This window comes from Aedes albopictus, chromosome 2, assembly GCF_035046485.1.
Source record: "Aedes albopictus strain Foshan chromosome 2, AalbF5, whole genome shotgun sequence".
Taxonomy (NCBI): Eukaryota; Metazoa; Arthropoda; class Insecta; order Diptera; family Culicidae; genus Aedes; species Aedes albopictus.
This window is the reverse complement of record NC_085137.1, coordinates 118,980,026-119,002,753: the sequence shown is the minus strand read 5'-3', so window position 1 is coordinate 119,002,753 and position 22,728 is coordinate 118,980,026. Positions and strand designations below refer to the sequence as shown.

The window sequence follows — 22,728 nt, the reverse complement described above, 5'->3', positions numbered from 1 at the left end:
CGAAACGGAGCGGAGTCAATTATTGACGTGACCTTTCGTAGTCCTGGCCTAACAAGTAGTTCGAACTGGAGAGTAGAAGATGGCTACACTCACAGCGACCACCTGGCGGTTCGCTACAGTATCGACTACAATAACAGCAGGCAGCGGATAGAAGAAGAGGCGGCTAGGCCAAGGCCAAGCCCTCGTAGGTGGAAGACATCATACTTCGACGAAGGGTATTTAGGGAAGCGCTCCGCTGTGAGCGAAACTTAATCGGTTTAGACGGCGACGAGCTGGTAGCGGTGCTCTCACGTGCGTGTGATGTGACCATGCCTAGGCGAGTACACCCTAGAAATGGGAGGCCACCGGCTTACTGGTGGACCGACGCGATTGCGGACCTGCGCCGCGCCTGCCTACGGGCTAGGCGGCGGATGCAGCGAGCACGATCAGAGGAAGAGCGAAACGAACGGCGGGTGGTGTTCGCCGCTGCAAAAGCCGCGCTTAAGACCGAGATAAGAGCAAGCAAAAAGGCCTGCTTTGAGGGTCTCTGTCAGAGTGCCAATACGAACCCGTGGGTGACGCCTACAGGATCGTTATGGCCAAGACGAGAGGTGTGATGGCTCCTACAGAGCAATCTCCAGAGATGTTGGAGGGGATCATTGGAGGACTTTTTCCGCGTCATGATCCTAGTCCTTGGCCTCCTTTCGTAGGACAGCCGGGGACTGGGGCTGGCGATGAGGAGAGGGTCACCGATGTGGAACTTGCGGGGATAGCTAAGTCCCTTAGCGTAGGTAAGGCCCCAGGTCCGGACGGAGTTCCGAACCTGGCCTTAAAAGTAGCTATTGCAGAGGCTTCCGAGATGCTCAGGTCTGCTATGCAGAAATGCCTGGACGAGGGAGTTTTCCCAGAAGCTTGGAAGAGGCAGAGCCTGGTACTATTGCCAAAGGCGGGGAAACCACCCGGAGACCCGTCGGCATATAGACCAATATGCTTGATTGACACGGCGGGGAAGGTGCTCGAAAATATCATCCTCAATAGAATGTTGCGGTTCACCGAGGGCGAAAATGGTCTTTCGAGTAACCAGTACGGCTTCCGGAAGGGGAGGTCCACCGTAGACGCTATCTTGTCGGTTACAAAAACCGCCGAGAAAGCACTCGAGCCTAAGAGGAGGGGAATTCGCTTTTGCGCGGTAGTGACTCTGGATGTAAGGAATGCGTTTAATAGCGCCAGCTGGTCTGCTATTGCCGATGCGCTCTTGCGTCTGGGGATACTGGGGATACCTGTACAAGATTCTCGGAAGTTACTTTCAGAATCGTGTACTAGTCTACGACACGGAGGTGGGTCGGAAGTGCTTTCACATAACCTCAGGAGTCCCGCAAGGTTCCATCCTGGGTCCGGTGTTATGGAATGTCATATACGACGAGGTGTTGAGGTTAGAGTACCCAGTGGGAGTGGAGATTGTCGGATTTGCCGACTACATTACGCTCGAAGTCTACGGTGAAACGATCGAGGAGGTAAAGTTGACTACCAACCACTCGATCAAGGTTGTGGAGGCGTGGATGCGGTCCAGGAAACTGGAGCTGGCTCACCACAAGACAGAGGTGACGGTTGTTAACAACCTGAAGTCGGAGCAGCAGACGGAGATCAGTGTAGGAGACTGTACTATCCTGTCAAAGCGCTCCGTCAAACACTTGGGCGTGATGATCGACGATAAGCTTACCTTCGGTAGCCACGTCGATTATGCCTGTAAAAGAGCCTCCACAGCTATTGCGGCACTGTCCCGGATGATGTCCAATAGCTCTGCGGTGTACGCCAGTAAGCGCAAGCTTCTGGCTAGTGTTGCTACATCCATACTTATATGGCGGCCCGGCGTGGGGCACCGCGCTAAGTACTAAATGCTACCGACGGAAGCTGGAAAGTACTTACAGGCTTATGTGCCTGAGGGTTGCGAGCGCGTACCGTACCGTGTCACACGACGCTCTCTGCGTCATTACTGGTATGGTGCCTATCAGCATTCTTATCAGTGAGGACATGGAGTGCTTCGAAATGCGTGGCACAAGAGGCATACACAGGACTGTCAGGATGGCCTCTATGGTCAAATGGCAGCGCGCGTGGGACAGTTCCACCAAAGGAAGGTGGACCTATAGGTTGATACCGAGGGTAGATAGTTGGATTAATAGGCGCCATGGGGAAGTCACATTCCACCTGAGACAGGTCCTTACAGGTCATGGTTGCTCCCGACAGTATCTACACCGTTTCGGGCATGCGGATTCTCCCGAATGCCCAGTGTGCAATGGTTTAGAGGAAACGGCGGAACAAGTTTTGTTCGTGTGCCCGCGTTTTCGCACAATGCGTGACCGCATGCTTGCCACATGCGGAGAGGACACAACTCCGGACAACTTGGTCCAGAGGATGTGTAGGGATGAGTTTGGCTGGAACGCCGTTTCAACGGCTATTACCCACATCGTCTGGGAGCTACAGAGGAGGTGGCGCGTGGACTCGGAAAATGGCTAGTCCAGATGCAGTACAAGAGGTGGTCCAGGGGCTCGGAGTCGGCTTCGTAGGTCATACCGGTACCCTGCGGTCGAGATCGACCCTTACAACGATTAAGTGGCCGCGGAGAGGAAGTCCCGGTAGCGGTGCTGTCGTGGCGTCGGTCTACTGGGTTGGATCCGAGCCCGCGGTTGGAAAGGGGTCCCCGGCAAGGGTCGGGGTAGGTGAGATCCTGTTGTCTGCAACCTACGGGTGCATCTGATAGGGCCTGAAGGGTAGTGATACCCTTCCTTACAGGCAGGTCAGATCGGGTTGCACGTGGGCATCAGTTCTTGATGTCCGCTCAGCACAGCATGCTACCGTGATGGACTCTCCAAAGCGAGTCATCGATGTTCGTTGTTGCAGGCTACGCAGCTAACCTTGTGGGTGCGATGTGCACTAGCCCCTCTCTGAAGCAATACCTTCTTGGTGGTTCCGGAGAGACGTAGGGTTTGGCGACCATAGGAATCCCAAGTAACAATTTCTATGCCTTCTGCTCTTAGACATTATTTATAAAGGTTTTGTAATGGATTTGGTAAGCCCTTTTAGGTTTAATGAAGCAGTTCATGTAGTAAACAGTTTTAACAACAAAAGCAACTTTAAAACAGTTTGTAGATATCTAGAAGTCCTAGGAATAAAACCTATTTGCTTGCTTTTTTGATAAGCAATAATGGTATTGTAAGCGAACTGTTAAGTACGTATTAAAACTTCATCTTAAAGCTTCTTTCGAAGCCGCTTGCACGTCTCAAATTATCGGTCTTAAAACCTGATGAATTGCATAAAGTCATAATAAAGCAATATTAAACCGTTTCGGAATTACCGGAGGAAGCATTAAAACTAACTCAAGAAGGTTACTGCAATACGATGTTCTCTTGAACAATAAATTTTATACGCTACACAAATGAAAAGATAATCGATTAAGCACAATTTGAGGTCATTATGATTGAAATATACGTGATTAGAAAACCTCGGGTGGACAAGATTTTCCTGACCAGGTGATCAAACCAGCATCCTTCACTAAAGTTCGATCGCAATCGGGGCTTCCGAAGCAACTGATGGGTGGGTATTGCATCGTACGTTCTGGGTCTGGCACTACAATTGTGCATAAATAATGACACTATCGCGACCAGCCGCAGTCGGCGTAAGATCAAATAATACAATATACTCACGCACGAAGCACTCAAACAGCCTTAAAAACACGAAACACCACCAACAACTCAAGAAAATACCAAAATTTTTGGGTTTGTTTACATTTTTGACGGCTGTCGGTCAAGCGAAGTGTTCTTAAGAGCATTCAGTCCGAGCCCACACTTTCCTAAAACTTAACAGTATTTGTGTTGCGCACATAATTATGTGTTAAGAATAAGTAGGTGTTTGCTAGTCATTGCATCGTATTCATAAAGAACAACTACTCTAGAACATGTTCCTTTCATACTAACTGATCCTAAACCATCTGAAACAAAACCAGGAAGATTTAACTTGACGGCATCCATATTTTTCATTACGATGATCAATTCCGGCTTGCCAAGTGTGTACGCCATGTTGATGTTTGGACTGTAAATTGAATTCATGGTTTTGCACGAGGAATTAAAATGATTATTATTTATATGCCAAAAACCTCAAAATGGCGTGGCGCACCGCCTTTTTTGGAAACAGTTCATTGCATTTCACGATTAATTTTTTTTGGCATAGATTTTTTTTGCCACAGCAACAGGGTTTTCCCCGTAAAAATTTGCAAATAAACATTATGGACATGGATGATTGATATAATTTCCGTTCTTGCATTATTAATAGTGTGCATTTTACTGCCAATTTATGTGATGATTTTATTTTCAGATTCAGTTTGATTCTTTGGTTTTAATCGTTCTTTCAGGATATTGTACGAACTCCAAAACGGCATGTTGGTCTTCTTGCGACCTACACAACAAAATATGCCACAAAACCAAGTAGCATACATAAGGTTTTAAGAGTTGGTTTTACCAACCTCCTGTAGGGTGGGCCCTTTTGGGTTTTAATGGGTTTTATTGCGGGTTTATTGAAGCTGTTAGGATTTCTAAGCTTTAAAATTAGTTTTAACTGTTTGATTGTAACAACAGCTTGTAGGCAATGAGAAAACTAAAAATGTTACTTGGGATGGTTTAGTGGGTACGAGGAGAGAGTAGTCCTGGATTTTACTTTTGTTGTAGAAGACGGCCTGTCAGACCTACACTACCCTAACCTTCTGTTAGGGTGTCTGTTGAGCAGATTATCCCCCTATGGTTTAGAAGGAAAAAAAAAACTTTGTACTTTGAATAAGCCCTTACTGATTGAAATATTCCTTGCTCTACGGAATTCCTCCCATGACACTCAGCTTAGCACATATCAATTCCACCATCCGTGTTAATTGAACTCGACAAGCCATGTCGTTCGCCCCCTACAGGCTAATGCCTTATTTGCAGCCTCGTGTATATTTCACGTAATCCAGGAGTCCACCATGGCAACCGCAACAAATTGGGGGAAATCCAAAAAGCCACGCTACTGGTATCTCCAAACAGTGCTGAAGCATTCAGCGACCGACCAACTCTCGATAAGCCTGCAATCCGAACCAACAACGACCCCTACACACGTGAAGTGACTAACGGTAGCAGCGACTGATCCCCCATTCACCCCTGGCGTTGAACAATCTGCCCTCAGTAGTGCAGTCCACTTGGAGCGTTAATCCACTCAGCAATGCTTTCAAATCGTTTGTAAGACACAAAAACACAATCCAAATATTTTGGTGTCGATACCGTACGGAATTGAGGGAGAAATAAAACACATGCGGTTGTTCTATTACCGGTTTGTGCTATTGGATTTAGGCGTTTGGATCACTTCTGTTGAAGTGTAAACTATATGCAAAGTCGAAATGGTTCGTGGCCATTTTCCCTCCAAGTTCTCAAACCGAGCGCGCGGGACGGAACTCAACAACCGATGGACGGATGGTAATAATCCCACATGCTGAAATAGATTGATTGCCATCAAGAGAAATGACACACATCAAGATTTGTCTGGGACTTGTCCGGAGCGAATTTCACCTGGGCCTTCGGACTTTGGTGGCAGGCGGCAAAAGTTAAAAAGCAACATTTCTATCGTTTTGTATCTTGTTTGTTCACAGATTTAATCTGGTCCGAAGCTACACGATGGTTTGTTCGCATTTCAATGTCCCAACCTACAAACGATCAAATGAGGAGATTTTTTTCTTCCGATGATATCTCATTTGTTTGACATATGATAATTGACGATTGAAGCTATTATGTTGAATTACTAATCAGTTTTTTGGCGATGTGGCACGTCAACAGTCGAGTAACGAGTTCTGAGAACATCATTCTTTATTCCAAACTAAGGAATTTTGAATTATTTGGGTTATCTGTTGCTGCATGAACTTGTACCATGAATCATTTTCACATCCCACTGGGGAAGGAATGCAATCACGACAAACAAACGCCTTGAAACTTAAATTGTATCAACCATGGAAGGGGCAGACTCTTGATGTAAAATAAAACAATGCTGTGTGATTCCGAGTAAAGCTTATCGATAAGTTTTTTTTCGTTTTAGATAAGAACCCAGAAGGGGCGATCAGGATCCTTATGGGTGACTCCAGAACAGAGGCGGATTCCAAAAGCTAGCAATATGAGAACGTACCACACGTAATTTTGTATTTCCCATGACGGCTTGTGGCTAAATCAAATCGATCATTACCCAACAAACATTTTGGCTGTACAAGACTGGTACAAGCCACTCTTAAACAAAATTTAGCGTAAGAAACTGTTATTCAGCTAGTTCTGTTTCTTGTGTAGGTACTGCATCAGTCGTCAAATGTAGGCAGAGCCCTATTGCTAAGCGGAAAACTGTGTGTGTATATTTTCGTGTGGCGTAGAAGTCTAAACTCCAAAAATGGCGAGCAGAGTATAAAAGATGGCCGTCCAAAATCCAAGATGGCGGCTCAAAACTCGAGATGGTGGCTGTTTAATTGAGCTTTATGCTCTAAAGCATGCAATACAGGTCGGAATCGATTATCCGAGGGTTCAATTATCCGGGGGCTCGATTATCCGTGATTAGATTATCCGGGGAAAATGACTCGATTATCCTGGTATAACTTATTTATGCATTTTTGTATTTTTTTTTTTATTAACGTGTCAATAAATAATAACGGGAAAAAACTTTACATAGTAACAATACGCCTGTAAATTGTTTTAAATTTATAGAAGGATCATGCATAGCAGCGTAAATAGTCAGATTTTGGTGATCTCAACCTGGTTTCATACTGGCCAACAAGTTGCACGGCGAGTCAAAATAACTCTTCTTATTTCCACCGTTATTAACTGAAGGACTTTCTTTGTCTCTCATTGTGTGAATTTTCATGTTGTGTGTATCATGTATCCCTATATGTCCTGGATATATACAAAACTATCCGAACCAGATCGGAAATCAAAGTTATCATCTAAGAATTAGCGAGACAAAGCCTTATCCACTAGACAGTTAGTAGACAAGTGTCAAAATAGCCTGAGCGTCAACTTCTTCTAAGTTTGGAATCCGTTGACCGAATTTGTCCAAGCACTCTTCTAGAAATCAATTTCAAAGGTTCTAAAACAATGGGATTAATTCGTTCAGAAGTATTTTTGATGGGATTTAGGACGGAGTTGCTGTTGGGATTACTCGTGGAATTCCCCCAATGAGTAAATATCTTCTAATGTTACTTCAAGAATGTTGGGATCCCTCCAGGTAATCTTCTTTGGAATTTCTCCCGAATTTATTACTGGGATTCCTTTAAGAACTTCTTTCGAAAACCCTACAGGAGTGCCTTCAGATACTCTTTTAAGATTTTCCTCTAGGTATCCACTGGGATTTCTTTCTGAGAATCCTCAAAGATTTCCTTTTAAAAATTCTCCAAAAATTAGGAAAACCTTTAGAAGTTCCTTCTGGGATCCTTCCAGGAGTTCCTTTAAAACTTACTCGTGGGTTCTTTCAAGAGTTTTTATTTTTCAAGAAATTACCCCGAGTATTCTTCTCTGGTATTCTTCCAGAAAATCCATTTGACATTTGTCAAGGAATTTCTCCTGAAGTTTATCCTGGGGAATTCCTACAGTTATTTATCCATGGGCTTCTGTTGGATTCCCTTCAGAATAGTCTTAGGTAAAAACTCCTTCTGAATATCTGTCAAGAGTTCTTCCTGGGAATCTTTTAAGAGATTCTTATAGGAGAAAACCCTCCATTAATTCCTTCTGAAAGTTTTCAAAGGGATCTCCCAATGTATATCCTTAAAGAATCTGCTGCAGAAATTCCTGAAGGTATCTCCAGATGGCATTACTGAATTTGCCCACAGATGAAGTTTCTGGATACATCCTTAGAAAAAATCCTGAAGCAATCTCAGATGGGATTTCAGGAGGAATCCCTACAATAAGTTTCTAGAAGAATCTCCGAGAGGAATTTTTTTTGGAATTCATATTAAACATCTTGAATAATCGTCATTAGGAACACAGGCAGAGATGCCAGATATACAGATTTTTCAATATTATACAGAATTTGACCTTCTATACAGACAATGACAAATACAGAGTTCAGAAAAATACAGATTTTTAAATTGTGATAAGAAAGCATAACATTTGAAGTAATTTTCCAAATCCCGGGATTTCCCGGGATCCCGGGAAAAATCAAAATTTTGCGAAAAACGATGGAAAAACTAATAAAACGATTTCTTTAAAACTTTTTATAAAATTCGATCAACCAATAATCATTATATTCGAAATAAATACATACTTCATAGACATTTGATTGCGTAAGGGCATTGAGATATTCAAAGATATTTGAACGTGTTCAAATCAAGTACTTATCTTCTATCGGAACACGTTTACTTGGACTATTCTGTCATATTAATCCGATCAATACTTTTGACAGAACTTGATGAGTTTTCTAGAGAAATCCCTTCTATCTCCCTTGTAGAATTTTAATAAAAGTTTTCATTGGACTTTTTAACTCGTTTCCAACTACATTTACATTCCTAGAGGGATTTATAAATAGATATTTAATAGAATTTCTGCGGTAATTATTAAATGAACTCGGTCTCTCTTATGTTATTTTTCGTAACAAAATTGATATTTTTATGACGAAGTTTGGATGGAGAAAGGTTAGAATGGCGATTTGAAAATTTCAAACGACAATTTCTTAAGATTTTATTTGTAGGAATTTTGTTTTTTTCTTCAAGAAAATGTGTTAAGCAATTCAATTATGTTTGGAAATAAATTGATGTTCAAATTGGGGAATTCCGATTAGAATTTTTGATGAAATATATAATAGAAACTGTGGAAAAAAACCAGAGTAATTCAAGTCAGACCCTCTTATCAAAATTTTGTGAAATTAATATGAATATCTTCAAAAAAACCCTTAAATAGTCTTAAAAAACTATTTCAAAAATTTCCTCATTATTTCCCTTCCAACATTTGTATCCCGAAACCCTATTGATCATTTTTTCGATTTATTTGGCAAAATTGCAATCTTCAGAAATTTTTTTTTTTTTTTTTTTGATTTTTGCACCACTTTTTTATATTTTTATTATTGCTATTCTATGGCATTACATTTTATTCTTAGATTTTATAGCAAGATTTGCATTATTTTATTTCTTGCACTTCGATATTGCACAATTTTCTAAAGTGATGAAAAACTTCAGCCTAAAAAAATACTGGTTTCCCTATTAGGTTGTGCTTTAACCTCGACAGTGTTATACAGATTGTTCTGTTTTTTACCATAAATCATCGAAGGAATTTCTGCAGAAATTCTGAAAGCGGTGTACTGTTTTTTCTGTTAATAAATCCCAAAATTCTCTTAGAAATTTCGTTAAAACTATCTCTAGTGTTTTCTGATCAAAATATTCTAATGAGTTCCGCAGGAAATTTCACCTAGACATAAGAAAAAAAATGTCTCAACGAGTTTCATCGAAAATATCTTTACGAAATCGTCAAAAAATATTCCACAGAATATCAAAGTCCTTCAGAAGATAGGAATAGTTTATCCGTTTTCTCTGAAAATTCCACGGATTTTCCTCATAATTTAATTGAATTTTATATAACAATAGAATATTCTAAAGGGATTACTCCAGAAACATCTAGAAAGATCTACATTAGATTTGTTGAATGAAAACTTTGCAGATGTTAACATATTTCACATTTTTTGTGAAAAAAATGTATTTTTGGGAAATGCCGGGAATTTCAGAAAAATATCCCGGGATTCGGAAGTTTTCAGATCCCGGGATATCCCGGGAATTCTGTCCAGGGAAATCCCGGGCAAGACCCTCTAATTAGGTAAACGGAAGATGTCAGGCCTCCAAAAATGGCAACCAGAATGTCTAAGATGGCGATAAAAATCTAAGTTGGCGGCACCAACTTCTAGATGACGCATGTTCAATGGTGTTTTAGGCTCTAAGAAGGGCAATTTAGGCAATATGGTTATATTCGGTATGGGGAAGATGTCTGGAATCCAAAAATGGAGACCAGACTTTCCAAGACGGATTTCTTTTAAACGTATGAAAGCGTGATATTTATGTCATATAAGTTTTGTTGAAATGGGTTTCCAAAGACACAAGAAAGGCGTCACCATCGCTCGGTGGATTTATTATGGTTTTTTAAGTCAGGCCGATGCAAATATTATTTTTCTTTTATGTCCGAGGTTACTCGCCGGGTACGAGGGGGGGGGGCAAAAATAAATAAGGAACAAACGAAAAAAAAACTATTTAAAAAATACAAATTATGCCAACTATTGAAAAAATATTTTTGAACTATTGAAAAAAAACTGCTTGTAAACATTTTTCTATTGAAAATGAGGTCATGAGCAGCCATGTTTTTTTTCGCCCCTTCAATATTTTGGGATTTTTGAAGGGAGGGGGGGGGTGATTTCAATATTTGTATCGGCCTTACTGACTTTTTTCTTTGAGTCACCCTCTTAAACTTTTTGACCACAGTCCGAAACGCGATGAAATCCCGGCAAACTGAAATTCACATAATTTGTAGAAAATCCACCTAAATTGAATCACACTACACAGGGATGCAAAATTCTAAACCAGAGCATTTTTAATAGAGACTTTTAAATGTAATTTACCGGAATGGGCTAAAGACCATGGATAAAATGGACGAAGGTGTGTGTTGAGTTTTAAGTTGGCGGCGCATAGAAGATTCATTGAATTCGACGGCGTGAAAAAAATATATCTTGCAGCCGGTGCACATCTCTAGCTATTGAGACAAAATAAAACAAATATGGCACATGAGTTGAAGAGAGGTACCGATATCCTAAGTTCTTAATGATTTATCAAATATGCACCGAAACGTCGGAAAATAGATAACCTCTGTTTCCTTTGACTGCATGCCAAACCATATTTGATAGAAAACTTTACAGTCGTTAAATCAAGATTACTTAATGATTTAGTTTACCATTTTTTCGGTATTCATTTTTGTTAACTCAAGCTCAGGCTTAGTAATTATGAAGCACTATCGTTAATTTAGTGAATAATGTTGTAAACTTTAACGATGCCTGAATTGTCAGTGGTACTCTCATGATCGAAAATGTTTTGTTAAAAGCATCAGTGTTGATCAGTGTTAAGCTCCGTAAAGTCATAACTATTTATTAGAATTAAATACGAAATCACCATCGCTGTTGACTACTGCTATAGAAGCAGGAACAGCAGCACGGTAACAACGGTAGATTGGTTCAACCGTTGCCGTCGGCCGCAATCAATCTCCAACCGACGCGACGTCGTACCATCGCGGAGAAGAAAATATGATTTCCTGTGTGACGGACGACGACGACAACGACGACGCCAACTGCGCGCACCCTATCTGTTACGGTCGATCTCCGTGGCTCCCGGCGGTGAATGGGGTGGCCGGCCAACCCCTATCGTGTATATTTGCTCGTGTATGTAAACGGGGATGGGGAATTTTCATACCTCCTCCTCTCGTCGATCCCAACCCGCAACAGTAGAACACGATCCTGGGAAAAAATATATGAACTGGAGAACTGTGTTCATCAACGGAAAATGGCCGCTGGGAAGTGCGGTGGTAGCCATAACTCAAAATCCCTCAAGTGGCCGCTCCCGCCAATCACGATAATCTTCAAAATAAAATGTCTTCGCTAATAGGCAGCTGCGGTCGGAGATAATGCGCGATAAGCTCCGGTTGGGGAGAATCGGTATAAATTGAGTGTTTATGGGTGAAACGAACTATCACTTGATTCATTAAATTGCGCAAAAGCCATTGGTAACAAGTTCTGTATCTTGTTGTTTATGATTGCATAAATGCGACGCCGTTGTGGATCTTTGTTAACAACTCAAATTTGCTTTTCCTTTGCAGGTGCATTTTCCCCACTCTCCCCTACTCAGTAAAGGTAGGAAGCCGGATCCAGATGGTGCGCTCGTTCGCCAGTTGATCCCTTCTCCGCGGTGATCTTTTTTCGGTTTTCGTCAGGGTGAACCGTACACTATACTTAAGAGTGCTTTCCGTAATAAGGTAACATTAGTACGCAGGACGATCGGTGATCGGCGATGGGCCGGCTGGGACAGAAAATGGAAAAACGCAATTATGAGCGACAGATTTGAACGGGGGTTCTCGATCACTGATCCTATCGCCGGATGCATGGATGGATGGGGACATGTTTCTCTCGGTCGATCGATCGATCGGTCGGTCGCAGATTGGCCGCTAGCTAGAAATATTTTATTCTCGAAAATTATAATCATTTCGTTGCGGCAGATGCCGAGGGATGGGGCGACCGCGTGTACTTCTGTTTTGTCCACAACCGGGCCAAATTTAAATATATATGCTCGATAATGTTGAATAATGAAGGCCGAGGGATCTTTCTCCCGCCATGGATTCGCGTTTAATGCATGCATAAAATGAAATTTATTATCGAAACTGATGGATGTGACGGTGTGCAGCAGAAGTAGCAGCAGCTTAAAAGGGCATCGGAGAGGCGGAGACAATAACAGTGGAATTCATCGCACAGGCTCTGGTCCTCGGTATCTGTTGCTGCTTTTGAAACAATTTGCACCCGTAAGCCAAAAAGTTACGCACAACATCGATAACAAAATAGCATTTATTCTGAGCAATGAAATTCCCGATCGAGCTCAGAGGCGTGCGAATGGATGGGTTGTTGATGTTTATATACAAGTTTGGCTTCTCATACATCAGATTACATTAATCGACTATAATCACAGAAATCACAGAAAACAAAAAAACGAATCGCTATAGAAAGTATCATCCCCTATCTCAGTTGGTTTTGTCGACAATGGTTTTCAGGTATACACATGATGAATCAATCAGAATTCAAAATGCAACACTAGGTACTGGAGAACATACAGATTACAACGTTTGATTGCTCTGACATTCATACACACTGGGCTGCAAAACGGTAAATCGATAAGGAGAGCGCCCAACATAGCTCTGGTCCTCACAAGTTCCTACCTCACGCTTCCACGGGTCAAGCGATGACAAAGACCGCCAGCTAAGAGTTGTGTGCTTAGCTGGTAGTGCAGCCTGGGCACTGTTGTCCTTCTGACTTCAGCTAGATTGAGGAGGTACGATTCGAGCGTTTGTTCACCAAGGAGGTGAACTTCTTCCTCCGCAAAGATATCTTCCCCCGCAAAGATATCCACGCAAAGCCACCTGGAGATCATCCGACCAACAAACAGAAAATCAAATCGACCACGTTCTAATCGACGGTAAATTCTTCTCGGATATAACCAATGTCCGCACATACCGCAGTGCGAATATAGATTCGGATCACTACTTAGTCGCTGTATGCATGCGCACAAAACTTTCGACAGCTGAAACGTCGGGCAGAATAAAATAAATCGTTTGATTTTCAATACTGAGAGTGCCAATTTCATCCGTTCGACAGTTATCACCACGCGTCGAAGTCGAACGCCGCGGATCAACATCGAGCTGCTGCGTAACGTAGAAGTGGCTCAAGACTACGCGCAGCAGTTAGCAGTGGCCCTACCAACCGAAGAGCAGCTTGGCGCAGCTACACTTGAAGATGGCTGGAGGGACATCCGATCCGCCATAGGTAGTGCCTCAGCTACAGCACTAGGCTTCGCGACTCCGAATCACAGAAACGACTGGTACGACGGCGAATGTGAACAGTTGAAAAACGAGAAGAATGCAGCATGGGCGAGAATGCTGCAACACCGTACGAGAGCGAATGAGGCACGTAACGTGAAGAGAATTGTCAGACAAAAGAGGCACAAAACAAGCAACAAAGAAGGTGCGACGATTACTCATTATCCCTACTGGTAGCAGATAATGACATAATCTCGAAATTTTTTGTTGCAGTTAAAACGGAAGCTGAATTTGTTGCGTACTTTTCAACTCGTGAATAATCAATTATTGCTAACCTCGAAACTGTTTGATGATAGAGCTTCACCAGAGTTGCAGTGTTTACCAACTCGAAGTTACCGTTCGAAAATCGCAATGCAAGGCTTAAAAATCTCTAAACTCGTGGTGTACGATGTTAATCCCATTATTTTCAAGTTGGGACAAACATATGTCGCATGGGTTTGTTTGTCGCAACAAATACAGGTTGCGACATTGTCATTATTGTTGCGCGATGGTTGAATTTTGATTCACTGGGCACGTTACAGACAGGTGCGGAACAGGCATACCTCAGTCTTCCGGATAAAGAAGCGCCAGCAGGAAGAACGAGATCGCGAAGCGATGGAAGAGCTGTACCCCGCTAAGGACACACGAAAGTTCTACGAGAAGCTGAACCGCTCGCGTAGTGGCTTTGTGCCACAAGCCGACATGTGCCGAGATAATCACGGGAATATTCTCACGAGCGAGCGTGAGGTGGTCGAGAGGTGGCGGCAGCATTACGATGAGCACCTCAATGGCGACGTTGCAAGTACCGAAGGTGGCGTGGTAACAGATCTAGGAGTATGTGCACAGGTCGAAAGACTTCCAGCCCCTGACCTCCAGGAGATTGAGGAGGAGGTTGGCCGGTTGAAAAACAACAAAGCCGCTGGAGCAGATCAACCAAGCGAGCTTGTAAAATACGGTGGAGAAGCACTGGTGAGAGCACTACTCTGGGTCATTACCAAAATTTGGAAGGAGGAAGTATTACCGGAGGAATGGATGGAAGGTATCGTGTGTCCCATCTACCAAAAGGGCGACAAGTTGGATTGCGGGAACTACCGCGCGATCACACTACTGAGCGCTGCCTACAAGATACTCTCTCAAATTTTATGCCGCCGACTATCACCGATTGAGTGTAGAATTAGCAACTAGTTAAAATACACATAAATAAAAACAAAAAAAAATATCACCGATTGCTAGCAGAGATGCCAGATTATTTTCATCAAAAATCTGTATCAATACAGATTTTTCTGTATCGCCGTGTTTGAGGGTATAGCAGATACCGGGAGTCCTAGATTTCAATAAAAACTAACAAAAATGTAACTTTTTGAAGTTTTTAAAATTTTACTGGTTGTTACGAATGCTCGCATTACGTTTCGTGCTTAGTGGACCTGGCAACCCTGAAACTAAAGTATCGAGGATTCGATCGGAGCTGCCTATTGCAGTGAGGTGCGGCGATTTGGCAGTGTAATTTTGTCCGTGAGTCCGATAGGAACTACGAGGAGAGTGCACTGTGTTAGGAGAGTTGTTTGTCGCTTTAACTGACACTACTTTGTAAGTTTAAAATGTAATGAAATTGTAAAGAAACTTTTAGCTAACAATGGTAATAAATTTGCAGTATTGAAGCTGCTCGAAATAGAAGCTGCTGTTGATTGTTCCATGGCAGGATCCGTTTAGATTACCGAGCTATGAGAGTAGATGTCGTTTGATCCAGTTGGAAACTCTCCAGGCGCGCCGAAATATCGCCAGGGCTATGTTTGTGGCTGACACAATTCGAGGAAGAACAGACTGCCCAGCAATTCTGGCAGCAGTTGATTTGAACGTCCGTCCAAGAGCGTTACGAAACAATTATATGCTGAGATTACCGCTCCAACGAACCGACTACGGCCAGAATATCGCTATTCATGGTGCTCTTCGAGTGTTCAATAGGGCAGCAACCGGTTTCGATTTTAATTTGTCTCGTGCAACAATCAGACGTAATTTTTCTGTGATATTTTGTACAAATGCTGACGAATAGTGATTTTGTATTTGTGTTATCTGTTGTTATAGTTGGTAGTATCAAATAGTTTTAACCATCATTGGGGCAAAGTTGTCTGTTGATGTAAAGAGAATAAATAAATAAGGTGTCAACGTTCCGAACGCGGCATGCCTCCTAACACTGGTATTTATTTTTCGAAAACATGTGTGAAACTGTATAAATTTTTATAAATTATTAAATGTTTAAGCAGCAATTTACAAAGTTTTCACTGAATTCATTGAAATTTACTTCAAATTTTATGCTTTCTGTAGAAATCTGTATCACATTTCAAAAAACTGTATTTTTCTGTACTCTGTATCTTGTCTGTATGGAAGGGCAAAAATCTGTATAATAAAGAAAAATCTGTATATCTGGCATCTCTGATTGCAAGAGAGTTCGTGGGACAATATCAGGCTGGATTTATGGGTGAACGCGCTACAACGGACCAGATGTTCGCCATCCGCCAGGTGTTGCAGAAATGCCGCGAATACAACGTGCCCACATCATCGATTTCAAATCGGTATTCTGATACAATCGATCGAGAACAGCTATGGCAGATTATGCACGAATACGGATTCCCGGATAAACTGACACGGTTGATGAAGGCGACGATGGATAGAGTGATGTGCGTAGTTCGAGTATCAGGGACACTCTCGAGTCCCTTCGAATCTCGCAGAGGGTTACGGCAAGGTGATGGTCTTTCGTGCTTGCTGTTCAACATTGCTTTAGAGGGTGTAATTAGGAGAGCGGGGATAAACACGAGTGGAACGATTTTCACGAAGTCCGTTCAGCTGCTTGGTTTCGCTGATGATATTGACATTATTGCTCGTAAATTTGAGACGATGGCGGAAACGTACATCCTTTTCGGAATCGTCATTAATGTGTCGAAGACAAAGTACATGATGGCAAAGGGCTCCAGGGAGGAATCACCGCGCCCGCCACCCCGAATTCATATCGACGGTGATGACATCGAGGCGGTTGAAGAATTCGTGTACTTGGGCTCACTGGTGACGGACGACAACGACACTGTAGAATCGCAGTTGTGGCGTTCTCACTTCCAAAATAACTCGCGCAAACACTGAACACGTCTGTACTACACAACTCTTTATTTCTGACTCGCGTATGTTTTACAGGTCAACTGATACCTCCCTCAAATTCATATTTCTCTCTCTCGTCTATCTAGTAAAGCAGTTCTCTCCCTCTCTATGCTCCCAACTCTACATCCTTCTCCTACTCTCTACAAAATAATCGAATCAATAGCAATAGTCAAAAAAAAAATAATCATGTATATCGTTTAGGCACTTTTTTTGTTCTTGTAGGGCGGCTTTGTTCGGGTACTGCATCATTCTCTGAGTGGTTGACACGCTTCCGTGATGAACACGTTGTCTGCCGATCATCCTCCTTTCTCTCTGCTAGGTTCGGTGCAGACATAGGCGACGAAGTTTGAGGAAGCTCCACATCCTTGGGTTCATGGTTCAAGACGTCCTGCTCCGAGGTTTTATGGGAACCTGTGGAAGAATCAGAGGTGGTGGAAGGTAACGATGGAGATGGCCACTTTTTCAAGTGGGCAACCGGACGCCGGTATTTCACTCCGTCTTTGTTGACAACAACTGTATCAGTACCGGTTCGCTCCAGAACCGTGAACTTCTCCATCTTGAAAGTCGATTCAAGCTTTCCGGACTCGTAGCTCTTCAGCATCACTATATCCCCGATGGAGATGTCCGATTCCTTAGCATGTCGGCGATGATCGGCATAAAGCTTACCCTGCATTTTCTTCATCGCGTCGTTTTCTCGTATGGTTTCGTCTCGTTGCCAATGGGGATCTGTCCGCAGGGAAGGCAACAGGTCTTTGACCGGACGCCCAGTTAGCAGTTCCAGGGGAGGTTTCTCGGTAACCGTGTGAGGGGTGGTATTGTACATATACACGTAGTCCTCCAAGCTCTTCCGCCAATCAGTTTTAAGAGCTTTGGAAATCCGTAGAGCCTTCAGAATGCCCTGGTTCTGGCGTTCAACCAGGCCATTCATTTGAGGCCAATATGGTATGGCTTTCACCAATTTGATGTTTTTACTGGCACAGAACTGAGAGAATTCTTCGCTTGAGAATGGTGGCCCATTGTCCGAGCGAATAGATTCAGGGAACGTGTGGTCTTTAAAAATCCTCATGAGCGCTTCAATCGTCCTCGTCGCAGTCGTGCTCTTCATTTCTATCACGTGAAGATACCGGCTGTAATAATCCACCACAACCAAGAAAGTAGCGAACTCTTTGGCGGACAGAAAGTCAATGGCTATCTCTTGCCAAGCCCTCTCCGGCATCATTTTACGACTCATTGGTTCAGGTGGATTGAGACCGCTAACTGCAGTACATCCAACACATTCTGTTACAGCACTGCAAACTTCCTTGTCCATACACGGCCACCACACGTATTGTCGCAAATTGCGGCGCATTGCTACGATTCCGGGGTGTCCTCGGTGCGCGATGTCCAATGCCCGCCGACGCAACTTCAACGGTAAGACGATTCTGTCCTCACGTACCACGATACCATCAATCAACCCTAATTCTTTGCTGAAAGCTTGGAATCGAAACAGATCCGATGGCCAATTCTGAGTTTTCATGGCTTCGACAACTCCGGTGAGGGTTGGATCACGTGCCGTCTCAGTGCGGATTTCTTCTAGAGTAATGGCATCCGGTGATTCTCCTACAGCACAGAGAAAGTGCTGAGATGACTCGTCAAATGGCGCATCTTCAGTAGTGCACAGACGAGATAGGACATCTGAAATGTTATTTGCTCCCTGGATATGCTTGATCTGAAAGTCATAAGGCTGGAGCCGCAAAGCCCAGCCCTGTGCTCGCGAACACGCTCGCCTGCCATCACGATACTTCCCCTCGAACATATATTCGAGAGTTTTATGGTCCGTAAATACTGTGAAGCGGAGTCCAAACAAGTACAGATAGTACTTTTCCACAGCCCACACTACGGCTAATGCTTCACGCTGTGTCTGAGGATACAAACGTTCAGCATTCGTCAGACTTTTTGAGGCGAAGCTTATGATTCTGGGCCACTGCGCCTTGTCACGCTGGATAAGCACTGCCCCCAAGCCTACTGGAGAGCCATCCACGTAAAGCTCTGTCGTGTCCTTGGGATCGAAAAAACCTAATTGCCTCACTTTTGTTGTTAGCTCGTTGCGAAGATCGTCAAATGCTGCTTTCTGGTTTTCCCCAAAGGTTACGATTTCTCCACGAATGAATTTACGAAGCGGTTCCGTGCGGGTTGATAGATCTGGAATGAAGTGGCCCACAAAATTCACGAGCCCCAGAAAGCTCCGGACCTCCTCTTTCGTTTCCGGCAGGCGAAAGTTCCGAATTGCAGCAATCTTCTCCTCAGATGGGCGGATTCCGAGGGCATTTACTTTGAACCCCAGAATTTCCAGCTCTGTAACGCGAAATACGCATTTCTCGAGATTCAGCTTCGCATTGTTGCTCTCCAATACCGATAGTACTTTCTGCAGCCTCATGTCATGTTCATCCAGAGTTCTTCCGGCAACTACGACGTCATCTATATAAACCACGACTCCATCGATTCCCGCCAACATTTCCGTCATCACCCGTTGAAATATTTCGGGAGCGCAGTTTATCCCGAACATGAGCCGCTTGAAACGCATTAATCCTCGGTTTGACATGAATGTTGTGACGTTACGGGAATCAGGATGAAGTTCCAGATGATAATAGGCGGAGGTCATGTCTAGCCGTGAGAAAACCGTTGACCCCCGGAGTTCGTTCAAAACGGTATCAATCACCGGGATTGGATAGTGCTCCCTTTGAATCGCTTGATTCGGAAACCTCATGTTCACGCAGAGTCGTACGTCTCCTTTTCCTTTGGGAACGATCACTAATGGTGAAATCCAATCAGGTGGACCTCGAACCGGTTCAATAATGTCCTGTCGGAGCATCTCCTGAATCTTCTCATCAACCTTATCTTTCATAGGTTCTGGAATCCTGAGATATGCAACCTTTTTGGGTGGAATTGAAGGATCCACTGACAGCTTCACTTGCACATTGGGGAACTTCGGAAAAGGGTTTACAGTTTCCTCTACCTGATGGACATCTAGGCCGACTTTCAACACATTCAGCTCTTCAGCTGTTGTTTTGCTCAATAACGAACGGTTGGCCCCTTGTATGACGAAGAACTCCGCATAGGTAATCGGTTTCGAGGGATTGATGGAAATTTTGGACTCAAGAGTAGCTAGAACACGGAGGGGTTTCTCACTGGCATAAGACGAGAACTGACGATCCCCTTGAGCGTTTCGTTTAACAACATCAACATTGTTCCTCTGTAGTTCAGCCCAAACCTCCTCGGTAATTGTATTAATCGCTGCCCCAGAGTCAATGAGAAAATCGACGGGGAAATTGTTGACCAGACAAGTTATGATTCCATTGTTCCGAGGGGAAGAAGAGACCTAATGAATATAATAATTCCCTGTTATTTTCGTTTAATTCTCCAAGTTTCTTTATTCAGTTCACAAACATCATTAACATCACTGGGATTCTACGAACCCACAAGAAACAAAGTAACAGTTCAATTTACCTGCTGAATGTCTTCCGGAACCGGACGGCGAGGTAGCTCTTCATTCCAGTCATCTTCGGAGGTAACGACGTTGGCTTCTTCCTTCGGTTTCTTCCAGGTCTCGCGACGACCAAAGCGTTTATAACCGCCTCGGCATTTCCTACCGAAGTGGCCGATCTTTCCGCAGTTATTGCAACGGGCTTTCTTAGCTGGGCAACGCACGTGATCATTCGAATGGCGGTATGAACCACACCGATTGCATTCGCCACCGGTTGGTCTAGGTCCAGACTGGAATGGCCGGGTTCTGATTTTTCCTCTGAAAGCAGTCCTTGCATTCCGCTCCAGCTTCACCGCCACTACTACGGCTGGTTCCTCCTTCAAAGTCTTCGCTTTCTCTTTCTGCTTAAGAAGCATCTCCCTGTTCATAGCGTAGTTGGTGATCGCGTCGAGGTTGAATGTCCCTTCGAGCCCTTTATCTCGGACCCGCTCATCAAATGCTCCTACAGTCACCTGCTGAAGAATCTCGATTTCCTCGCGCTCTTGAAATTCGCAGCGTGCCGCCTGCGTACGCAACCTCAACAAAAATTGACTGAACGACTCAGATTCCGATTGTTTGAGCGTACGAAACAGTTCCAGTTCAATCCGAACATTGCGTTTACCGATGAGAAATTTACTTAACCTCAAGACAGCATTGTCGTATTCGGGAGTTTCCTTTGGTATCAACGGCACCGGAACCGGTTCAGGGTATATCTCCTCTGCTACCGGACGCAAATTGTAAAAAATGCGCTGTAATCCGCGTCCTCCTCGGGCTAGTAACAACACGAGCTTCTCGTGCTGACACTCGATACGTTTCATCTCAAGGATTAGCTCGAATGAACGATGCCATTCCTCCCATTCTCTTCTGAGGTCCGATGACTCGACTGCTTCGTTGAACGGCTGCAACGGCCAGTCCTTATCGTCCATGATTCTGCATAATCGAGAAAAATAAAATGTGATACCAGTTATCTTTCTAGCAAATTAACTCTCTGGATTGTTTACATTATGTTGCAAGCAAGCACGACTAGACAGAGCGAGGCAAAGTAAAAATCAAACCGCGGTGTGTTTTTTTCTATCAAACAAACTGCAACACACACTGTTCTCACTACTGCAGTCATTCATGTTATAGGGCTGTTTGCAGATCAGAAGGAATTTTTCAGCCTATCTTGATGCATGGGATATTCCTTGCCTGAATTGCTCAAGAAACCGTTTTTTGTTCGATCGCAGTACGCAGTTGCGAAGAAATGACAGTTCAAATGGCAGTCACCGTAGAAAGTTTCTGCCAGGAATCGGTCAAGAAGTTTCTTGAACAATTCCTGTTGAACTCGAAACTGGGCTTATGGGGGTAATTTGTGTTAGAGAGTTAGAAGCGATATCACACGCACACATCTTTCTCTCCCCGGTCGGACCTGGCCAGCCCACACTTCCACCAACCCATTCAAGTAGGCGCCGCTCTCTCTTAGTTTGGGATTCACAAACATAGTCGGCGGAAACCAACGCGGCGACGCAATCGGAATTGAAAAAGTTGGGTGCTCGTGCTCTATACATACATGTAGACTCACACTACCCTTATTCTCCAAGGCTACAAATTCACTCTCAGCGTCGCGTTGTTAGTGTGCAAGTTTATCCATCCTGCTGAGGTGTTGCTGCTGGTCGTGCTTGTGCTACACTCTTTTTCGAGTATTTTCCCCCCGTCTAGCAGGACGGAGATCATTTATTCCATTTCGCTCTCCGCCCAGCGCCACGTTGGTAAACTCGAATGCATACGATGACTTTCTCTTTGCTATGGCTATGTCAAACTCGTGTGTACGATCAGTGCCAATCTCAGTAAAAAATACGATGGGTTGCACTCCCCACTATTCTACAACGTCAGCGCATTGGGCTCATAGTTGACGCTATTGTTCGGCCCCATCCGCTCAGCGTCGTGCTGGTGGACTGAAATGGCTAAAACTAGTTCTCTCCTCTTAACCTCTCTTTGCTATGGCAATGTCGGACTCGTGTATGCTACGATCAATGCCAGTCTCAGTAAAAAAAGGACGGTGTGCTTCACTGTCTACGAGTGGACTCTCAATTTCTCTCCCATGCTACAATGTCAGGACATCGGGCTCATGTTCGACTTTACTATTAGGCCCATCCGCTCAGCGTCTTTTCGCTGGACTCGAATGGCTACAAGTTCTCTCCTTTCGACCTCTCGCTGCTGTGGCTATGTCGGACTCATGTGTGTGCTACGATCAATGTCAGTCTCAGCAAAAAGGGACGGTGTGCTGCACTCTCTACAAGTGGACTCTCAATTTCTTTTCTATGCTACAATGTCAGGACATCGGGCTCATGTTCGACTTTACTGTTCGGCCCCATCCGCTCAGCGTCGTTTTGCTGGACTCGAATGGCTACAACCAACTATTTTCTCTCGGTATCTCCCTGCTATGGCATTATCGGTCTCGTGGAATTCCTACGCTGCGGCCGTGCCAGTCTCAGT

At 43.9% G+C, this 22,728-nt stretch overlaps 1 protein-coding gene across 1 annotated transcript in view; it reads right to left on the bottom strand.

The window, feature by feature from the left end:
* Positions 1-21,179, bottom strand: part of LOC134286175 (uncharacterized protein K02A2.6-like) — a 40,543-nt gene extending 19,364 nt beyond the window's left edge. Inside the window, exons 1-2 of the mRNA XM_062847750.1 lie at positions 20,238-21,179; positions 16,993-20,109 (exon numbers count right to left, since the gene is read on the bottom strand). Coding sequence (XP_062703734.1) covers positions 16,993-20,109; positions 20,238-21,179 — 4,059 coding nt within the window. The remainder of the gene's footprint in view (positions 1-16,992; positions 20,110-20,237) is intronic.
* Between the last annotated feature and the right edge of the window lie 1,549 nt (positions 21,180-22,728).